Here is a 9,937-nt window from a genome sequence, read left to right as displayed (position 1 = left end):
CCAAACAGGATGGACTTTAAGCTGCTCTACAGTAGACTAAAGAGTTCTAGGTTCAGCTGCTGCACCTTCCATTGGCCTGGTGCTCAAATTGTACCTAGTGTTGGATTCTTCTCCAGTGCTCTTCATGGCGTTGCCTGTCCAACTCCCATTTTGTATCCCGGTTGGTTTGTTGATGCGTCAGGCCCTTTCACAGGTTTGAAATTTCATTTAGGTCATATGGCTCAATAAACTGCTAACCAGCTGCCCCCTGTGGTTGTAGATCCTCTGGAGGCTGCTCCTGTGCACTGTCCATTGTCAATTGGTGCTTATTTAATCACACAGATTTTTCCTACTAACCTGGAGCCACCACTGCACCATTTGTAGAGCAGTCTGGTCAAAAAGATCAAGGAAGGTGGTAGGCAGGCAGACTCAGCAAACTTCTTTGCTGCAAAAAAGGTGAAGGTTTTATTTTACTCCATTTATGAAAAATAATTTCAAAATCAGCACATAGCTATTCACAATAATAGCACATTTGGTCAGAACACCCTTTTGCCTGTCCCTCTAGAGCGGGGGTGGGCAATCCTGGTCCTCGAGGGCCACAATCCTGCATGTTTTAGATGTTTCCCTCTTCCAACACACCTGATTCAAATGATCAGCTCATCATCAAGCTCTGCAGAAGTCTGATAACGATCCTGATCATTTGAATCAGGTGTGTTGGAAGAAGGAAACATCTAAAACATGCAGGATTGTGGCCCTCGAGGACCAGGATTGCCCGCCCCTGCTCTAGAATGTTGAATCGCTACTCATTATATAGGGTGCTCAATTCATACCTTGCTCACTTCAGCCCTACCATCATACATCATGGTCTCCTATTCTGTAACCTTGATGCAAACAAATCTGCAACTAACATCATTGTACACACTACAAACTTGTTGCCATTTCTAAATGTCTCACTTAAAGCTAAACATGTGCAATCAATACTGACTGAAGCCTTGTTTTTTATACAAAAGGACATTCATCAAGAAGGAAAAAATCTTCCACTTGGTTTGACCTAGTGATGTCACCAACACCATAAATTCAGGAAGTGCCGGCTCCCTCCCAATCACTAGTGCTCCATAGTGGGTCAGAATAAAGGAACAGAGATATGTATGAGCAAAGGAACAGACAATTAAACAATGTTTGAACTGTAACTTAATAAAGGATAACTGGAAGTAATTAATAGTTGTGTGTTTTCCTCTCATTTCCCATATGATGGATGCAAGCTGTAACATAATATTAACACAAACAAGGTCGGAATAGTATGTGCTGAAATGTTGCATTAAATTCAAGCAAAACACGCATGAGAGAAACACTGCTGTGTAATGTTTGTCATGAAAGTGTCAGGGAACAAGTGGTGAGGAGAAATGAAAGTTCTCACCCAGTTTGTCACAAACTCTGAAACCATTTTAAAGCATTTTCATTAAAACCAACACTGTGAGCTCTTTTTAAAAACAAGGCATGCTTGCTGTATCAAATGTCTTGGAAAGAATTAAATAAGCTGCACACTATTCTTTCCTCCTCAGAGCTGTAATGATATAATTTCAAACGAGAGTGGCAGCTGTGATAGTGTGGAGCTTTTCTCTAAATCTAAGCGATGTATTCATGAAGTAGTGTGCTGCAAGGAATGATTTAGGTCAATCATATGCCAGGAACTCTAGGATCTTTGTGAGGCCTGATGATTTTACTTACCAAAACTATGAGTTTTTAAAATAAATGTGCTTTGCTTTAGATTGACCCACATATGAGTCTGGACGAACTGCAACATTCAAATTGTCCAATGGACCGATACCACAAAAGGAAACATTAGACAAAACTAACATTCTCAACCTTCTTCAGTCCCCATTAAGCTCAGATTTATCTTGTGCTTCAGTGGGACACCTATGGGTTGGAAACTGCTGTGCTACGCTAAAGTTACAGGGGAGATAAAGAACAATTACTTTGAGTAGTTTTGCGTTTACATTAAAGTACCTGTTAGTGTTGCAAAATGTGGGACACAGGTGGTCAAGTCAACCTTCACACCACACAGTGGATTTGGTTTTATTTTTCTTTTCTCTTCAATAATGCATGCTTTTGTCTTTATTTGGAAACCAGTTGTGTGTACAGGCTGTGCCCATGTTAGATATGGAAGAAGATATCATCCTTCCTGTCCAGCTGAAAGCTATTTAGACTCAGTTATTGAGATGAATTTGTTGGTGTGTTGCTCGGTGTCCCTCTCTATAAAGGTAGACAGAGGAGAAAGCCCATCTACAAGAAGCGGGGAGAAGCAGTGATTTGTCACTGAGTGAGTTGGTCCGGATCAACTGAAAGGAAAGGAAAAGAGCTGGTGCAGAGTTGAACCTGGTCTGGCATGTTATTAATGAAATGAAATGAATGAATGAAAAATACTTTATTCATCCCAGAAGGGAAATTCAATATAAAATTAAGGGACATGTATTGCAATGGGTGACTTCTTTTAATCAGTAGTGGACCAGGTGGGTTCAATAAGCTAATTGTCTTTGAGGAACCAACATTACAGGAGGATGTCCAAGGAGCTGGATCCATTGTTTCCAGTCAGGAGGTGGTCAGTCTGTCTGGACGGGCCTGTACTTCTAAGACACCAGGATTTGTACTCCCAGAAACTAGAGTGAAGGTGCTCTTCATTAAACTTAGTGGATTGAATTTATTGTTATTTAGAGATACACACTGTGACTGGACAAAGACATACTTATTCACATTTTCTCTGCTTTTTTGATGAATTCTTGGAGTTCAAGTGCAAACCTGACATCCAGTCATGTTTCTTTGTTTGATAATTGGCCCTTACAAGGAAAATAAACTGTGTGACAGTCCTGTCTTCAGGGTTGTCGTAGTGTTTTTTTTTACTTTGTCACTCTTAGGACTTCAGCTACACTGTTCCCACTTACATCACAAAGTGACTCTGATTCAGGAAAACACTGAAAAGGTTGCATATTTTAAACTTTAAGTACATCTTGCTGCTACCTCAGTCCTCCTATTTAGGTAAAAACAAACTTGACCTTGCTCTGTTTTTACTACTTTGATGTAGCAAATGATCAGAATACTACTTCTGCCACTGCACATGTTTCCACAGACACATGAAGTGTAGCTAAAATGTATTAAAGGTTACAAATCAGAGCTGCAGCCGCACTTTCATACATTCCATGTAGATTATTTTGATCAATTCAGCTCTAATTAGCTGCAATCTGTACAATGTTTACATCCACAGCTGTTGTTATCTGCACTATCATTTGAACAAAACAAAATTCCATATTTGCATTTTGGAATCATAAACAGACATCTTCAGATCATTACAACCCAGCTGGAGCAGCTAAGGAAGGAGAGAGCAAAATGAAAACAACTCTGCAAGCTTATAATGCTATTTCTGTGTCTCTTTCACTCTCTGCTGATTCATATTAGGCCTCTGCATGACTCAATGGAGATCTCAGCCACACATGACGATCCATCACAGCTCTGCGGTGACACTGTGTGTGATGATAACGGTGCCAAGTCAACTGTAACTGCAGTTCACAGCAGCCGTGACAAAAAATATGCCAGTTAAAACAGAGGCCTGCGTAAATATTCAGATTATTCAACGATTTCAGGCCCTGAGAAGACACCCTGGAAGGACTTTTTTTTAAACATCACTGCTTGACACATGGCTCCTTGACATGACTGATATGATTCCCTAACTTAATAAGGATACCTCGAAAAGCAAGATTTATGAGGAAATGTTGCACCCTAGAGGCAGTGTGCATTTACTGCAAAACCAGTTTCTAATATAATTTGTCATCTTCTTGGTAGCTGAGGATATTGTTGCTCTTTTGATGCCCCCTGACCTAGAGTTGGCAATGTCAGGTAAGAATTGGCACGTAATTTAGCTTGTATATCGACCAAAATCACCTGCAGAGTCATTATAGGTTCAGCATGAGAGGAATAAACTTTCCTCCAACCAAAGATGTTCAGGCCTGAAGCTCACGGAAATCCTGCATGGAAAAGTTTGTTCTTAAGACAGCCTTTTCGAAACTGAAGTTTTAGCTTAGCGCTTTCTAATAAGTATTAAATATGTTGTTTGTGTGGCTGTTAAGTATGTGTCTTGTGGGAGACAGTGTAAGTGCTGCAGGGTATTTGGCTGCAGGTGGTTTTAGTGTCTGTTAAACATATGTAAAAGAAACTGAGTTATTGTGGTATGGATGTGTGTGACATCTGTATGTGCACACTGACAGTCGGCTATATGGCCACTGTGGGCTCTTCACACCGGCCTGCTGAGTTTGCTTGTCTCATTGTCACATCTGAGCTGCTGCTGCAGCCATCAGCAGAAACACACACACATACGCACACACACGGACATATATGCCTGTCCTGTCTCACATTCAGGCCTCAATAAATCCACTTTGATCAGGATTGTGCTAACAAATGTATGCTAATATTTTTGTAATCTATGCACATATTTCACTCTATCTTGCTCTGGCTCTGTAGTGGACCTTTTCAGGAAATTATATGGAAGTGCACATCAACACACACACACACACACACACACAGACAGAGAGTCTGGACAATGTGCTGACCTCAGTAAGCCATTCCTAAATGTTTATTGTTCAGTGCTGCAAGAGGAGAGAGGAGGGTGAACGCTCAGTTATGTACCTACGAGCTGCTCACTCTGCCATTGTGTTGCCTATTTTAATCACACAATGACAGCAAATAATGTATAAAACAAGCAAGAAATGATTTAAAACAACAGAAATTTGTGTTAATGATAAGACCGCCTGGTACAGATCGATCAAAAGTATAAAAAGCAGTGCACAGGTCCACTGACTCAATCTCTTTTCATGCTATTACCACAGTATTATCCCTGTGTAATGATGCTCTACTGCATGTCGCTATCTGAAAGTGAAACTGCCAATTACAGTGCCTCAGTCAATGCCAAAGTGCTGCCAGACCTGCCAATGAGGCCTTTCAGCTGGTGCGCTGCCCCCTGCTAACCTTTATTGTTGATTTATTCAGTTGTGCAGATTTTCCAAAAATAGCAACAGGTACATTCATTCATAGCTCGCACACAAACCACACAGTAACAGGACAAATGCATCACAGAGAAGGCCAATGCTGGTTTAGTCTCTATTTGATGGAGTGCTTCCATTTGAATTTTCAATTGATTGATTGAAACATATTTTGTGAATAACAACAGCCTACATAACAGTTTAGATTTCCGCCATGACCAGCATCTTTCTATTTTCAACTTAGTGTTAATGTGATTTATCCAGTTTGTCCATTTGTCATTAAACTGGAGAAATTAGGTTAATGTTTAACTGCATTTTCAAAGTATCCAGCACAGATGGAGACAAACAAATGATCCAAGTCTTGACAAGCAGAAAGATGTCATCTGATAAATATGCTGCACATAATGTTGAGTGCAGCAATAACTTCCCTCCATGCAATGATAATAATATTACATTTATTTACGTAGAACCTTTTAATAACAAAGTTTACAAAGCGTTTTGACAGACAAACAAAAAAAAAGGATCTTCAGGAAAAATATATTGCAACAGAAAGCCAGTCAGGTCAAACAGAAAGCGAAAAGGCCAGAGAAGCAAAAAATGGAGAAATAGAGTTAAACACAGTAAAAGATACAAATACAAAATGTTGACTCTAACATAAATACATAAAAAAAACACTAATTGATTCAGATAAAATAATAAGAGCACTAAAATGCCACAGCACAGAGATAAACCGAGGAAGAGATGAAATCTCATAAAAGCAAGTCTACAAAATGGTGATGTCATGAAATACAAAGTGATAAATAAAACTGTGTTTTGTACCAGACATGCACAGTAAAAAAACAAAGGAAAAAATGTAAAAGTTCAATAATTTTTTGTTGCTTGTTCAGCGCCACCACCTCCTGTACTAATGTTTATGTGTGTGATTGTTAAATCCATTAAAACTAGAAATAATTCAAAGAAGATATCACTTTTACTAACTGACTAAAGTGTAGTGTGCATTTACCTGAAAATTACTTTTGAAATACAAAAATAATAAACAGATGACAAGTGTCATTCATGTTTTTTCATTAATGAATTACAATTTCTTTGAAAATGAATGTAAGTGATTACTGAAAGATTTAATCCCACAATCAATTCTCGCATTTTAAAAATCAAACAAAAGCAGCAATCTTAAGTGTTTTCCTACTGAAATGCATTTCATCTATTTGATAATAGATCCACATACTGCCGTGAAAAGCCACTCTGTTTTATCCCCCTAACGTAAAGATTTACCACAGATGCGTACCTAACACAGTATAGCCATGTGCCCTCTTTGTGTTTGCATGAATCACTGTGCGTCTGTGTGTTAACCCCTCTGTGGCTCGCACAACAAGACAATGGAGTCCAAAGCAAAGTGCTGACATGAGTCCAAGCGTTCCTGCCCCCCGGCCCCCCGACACCCGGGGGTGTATATATACCCCCACACACACTGTATCTGCAGACGGTTCAGCGGAACCCTACGACACACAGCTCACCAGTTTGGGTAGGTCAAACTAGTAGTTAACAATACAGAACAGTTTCCCAGTCTGTGGACATGATGTGGTTTGGGCCTCTAATGCAACACATCAACTGACAACAAGGAGTCTGAACTGATTGGAGTGAAGTCGGCTTTACTGCAAATTAGTCATTTTTAAACAAACCAGAAAATGGAAACAGAAAGTCTGAGCCTTGTGCTATTCTTTCTTGTAAGAAACCTTGGAGTTAATGTGTGACACAGTAAACAGTGAGGTACAAACATTAGAGAAAGCTAATGACACTTAGAGTAGCTGCCAAAATGACAAATAGGTGAACATTTTGATGAAAAACAAGTAGGACAGTGGTTCTGTTGCTCTGGTTTGGTTTTTTGTTTTGACTGTCTGTGTGTGCTCGCCATAGGTACTGCTGAAAAAGACAACAACATGGCTCTGACATCCCCTATGCCCATGGGCCCTTGGAAGGTAAGCACATGCTTCATTCTACATCTCCCATGTTTCACTGCATGATTAGGCATGGGGGTCTTATGTACCTTGTATGTTAATACTCAGCTGTATTCAGTTCCTGTTTTTGTGCTTTACAGATCACTGTGTACGATCAGGAGTACTTCCAGGGCAGGCGTATGGAGTTCACCGCCTGCTGCCAGAACATCATGGAGTGTGGAATGGAGAACATCCGCTCCCTGAAGGTTGAGTGTGGCGCGTATGTATCCAGAGAGCTTTTGTTCACTTTTGGAGATTATTTAAAAGCTATAATAGAGCAACTTTGCTTTAGCTTTTGTGTGGATCTAAGTGTTCTAGTGAGTGTTCTAACTATCTGTCTCCTTGTTTTCTGACCTGCAGCTGGGTGGGCTATGAGCACTCCAGCTTCTGCGGCCAGCAGTTTGTCCTGGAGAAGGGAGACTACCCTCGTTTTGAGGCCTACAGTGGCAGCAACTCCTACCGTATTGAGAGAATGATCTCCTTCAGGCCCATCTGCTGTGCTGTAGGTTTAATAGATGTCACTCCAAAAGCCTTAAGCTGATTTTAGCCTCAAGTGGTGCTAAACTTCTTTTCTTCTTCTTCTTTTGTGCAGCACCACAAGGAGTCCCGCATGACCATCTATGAGATGGAGAACATGATGGGTCGTCAGTTCGAGCTGTGTGATGACTACCCCTCTCTGCAGGCCATGGGCTGGATGAACAACGAGGTTGGATCCATTCACATCCAGAGCGGAGCGTAAGTGCATTTTTGATGTAATCTGAAGTTTTACACACCTGAGCAGCACATACTGGCTGGAAATATTTACCAAGAGTCTGCTCCTTGTACCTACTCACATCATTACTTTTAGCTGTGTTTACCTGTGCATATTTATTCAGCATGTTCCTGTGTATCTCTGCAGCTTTGTGTGCTACCAGTTCCCTGGCTACCGCGGCCACCAGTACATCATGGAGTGCGACTGTCACGGAGGAGAGTTCAAGTGTTACCGTGAGTTTGGCTCCCACGCCCAGACTCCCCAGATTCAGTCCATCAGGAGGATCCAGCACTGAGATGGGAGCGCTTCCTTCACACCTCCTTATCTCCTACTCCTCCTCTCCCTCCTCCTGCACTTCCATCCCTCCTTTTCCTCCTCTTCTCCCACAACCTCCAGCTCTCCAGCTCCGCCGGTCCGGCTAGTCAAAGTAGGATCTGGGACTGGACTTCAGGTGCTCACTGGTGTCAGTTGGTCACAGCACTTTTGTTTTTTTTTAAAGGAAACATCTCAAAAGAAGGGAAAAATGTAAGAAAGACAGAAAATAGGAATGACAGAATTGAGAAAAAGCTGAATCAATGTGAAAGAGAGAGACCTCGTCTGCTGAAGTTGGCTGCAGAGCGGTGAAAACACCTCAAAGTTTTTGCTCTTTTTCATCTCCATCCACCACCGATGGCATCAACATCATCATCATCATCATCGTCATCAACACAACATCCAGTCTTGCTGTTACTGTGATATCCATGACTGCCAATGTTCAAGACGATGAATAAAGAGAATGAGCAAAAAGACAGAAAGATTCACAGTATTGACATGTACTTTAATCACATCTGTTTTGTTTGTCTGTGCTGACACTCCCACACCACTGGAGAGCAGCAAACACCTCAAATCATAACAATCAATGTGCAAAACATGAACTTATTTAGTGAATCCCTTTGGTAAAAAGTTCATATATGTATGAGATTTATTCTCTTTAAAACTGATGAACAACCCTGTCTAAATTAGAACTTCATTTGAATCAGTGGAGATCTCAAAGTTTCCAAAGATAGCAAATATGTCATTGTCTTTTGGGGACATGTGTATAAAAGAGTGCGCAAGATATTAATTTCTAATTTGCTAGCAACTATTTTGCATCTGTTGTCCCTTGGCATCAACACAAAAAACAACCACAGAACAATAAGTACACCACAAAAAATAACAGTGAACCTGAAAGTCCATCAGTGTGGGATAATCTGCACTGCTTCCATTTGGCTTTCAGAAAAACAAACAGTGAGTAAAATGGAAGGAAAGCTCAACACTACTGGGTGTAATAGCCACACAAACTGCTTTTGAGCGTGACTGAACATCGACTTGTTTCACTGTCTGTACGCTAAATACTAAACCACCTAAACTACCATTTTAAAACTAATGAAAGTTAACAAAAACCTAACACATCCCACGACAGTAAACTATGTTTGAGGGAAGAATAAAAATTAATAAACCAAAAGTAAGAGAGTAAAACGAGTGTTATTTAATGCAATGTTTGTGGACAATATAAGAAAAGCATAAAAGTCTGCTTCTAACTTCTAACTGCTGATAGAAAAGATTCAGAAAAAAATTATTTGGTTAAACTTTAGGCACTAAACACAGCTGCAGGGTGAACACATGTTTGACTGGAAACTGAACTAAGATCAGTGTGTAACAAAGGCTGTGTGGAGATTGTGTCAGAATTATTTTACAACTTTGGAATCTTTTTTATCAGGTATAATATACTTAAACTTTCCATTTGTTATATATGCATCTAAGCAGAATATCATTTTTTCCAAAATAATAAATTTTGACTTTAGCTGAACAATGTATGTGATTATTTTTAACAATAAGAAGTAGTGGAAAAAGCAACCAAGTACGTTTACTCAGTTTTTGTTTATTTTTCTGACGGTCACTTTATGAATTAAGAATTCACATAAAAAAGTGTTCAACATATCTGGTGTATTTTTATAGCTTAAACTACACAATCATATATGCAGCTTTTAAATGAGCTAAGGGTCAACTAGCTACAAGATCAAAATTTATTTACATGAAGTAACCTGGAAAAGATGAGATTTTACTAGTGTCCTTTACAATGCTTTACAGTGAAAGCCTGTAATAACAGCTTTGACCTTTGATACTTAAAGAAGGTTTTGCTGATAATCCTGTTGTACTTTTACTTG

The 9,937-nt window shown here is 39.8% G+C and overlaps 1 protein-coding gene across 1 annotated transcript; it reads left to right on the top strand.

The window, feature by feature from the left end:
- The first annotated feature begins 6,943 nt into the window (after positions 1–6,943).
- Positions 6,944–8,046, top strand: LOC103362292 (beta-crystallin A1-like). The gene is made up of 5 exons (XM_008288606.1): positions 6,944–6,982; positions 7,102–7,220; positions 7,361–7,502; positions 7,593–7,735; positions 7,899–8,046. Exons 1-5 carry the CDS (start codon positions 6,944–6,946, stop codon positions 8,044–8,046), a joined length of 591 nt encoding a protein of 196 aa, XP_008286828.1.
- The last annotated feature ends 1,891 nt before the right edge of the window (positions 8,047–9,937 follow it).

This window comes from Stegastes partitus, unplaced genomic scaffold (assembly GCF_000690725.1).
Source record: "Stegastes partitus isolate 25-593 unplaced genomic scaffold, Stegastes_partitus-1.0.2 Scaffold567, whole genome shotgun sequence".
Classification (NCBI taxonomy): Eukaryota; Metazoa; Chordata; class Actinopteri; family Pomacentridae; genus Stegastes; species Stegastes partitus.
Note: the sequence above shows the minus strand (reverse complement) of the source record. Positions and strands in the feature narration are given on the sequence as shown.

Coding starts and splice junctions, on each gene's coding strand:
- LOC103362292 (XM_008288606.1), top strand. CDS start 6,944: ATGGCTCTGACATCCCCTATGCCCATGGGCCCTTGGAAG. Junction 7,221..7,360: donor CTGAAGGTTGAGTGTGGCGC/GTATGTATCCAG, acceptor TCTGACCTGCAG/CTGGGTGGGCTATGAGCACT. Junction 7,736..7,898: donor ATTCACATCCAGAGCGGAGC/GTAAGTGCATTT, acceptor GTATCTCTGCAG/CTTTGTGTGCTACCAGTTCC.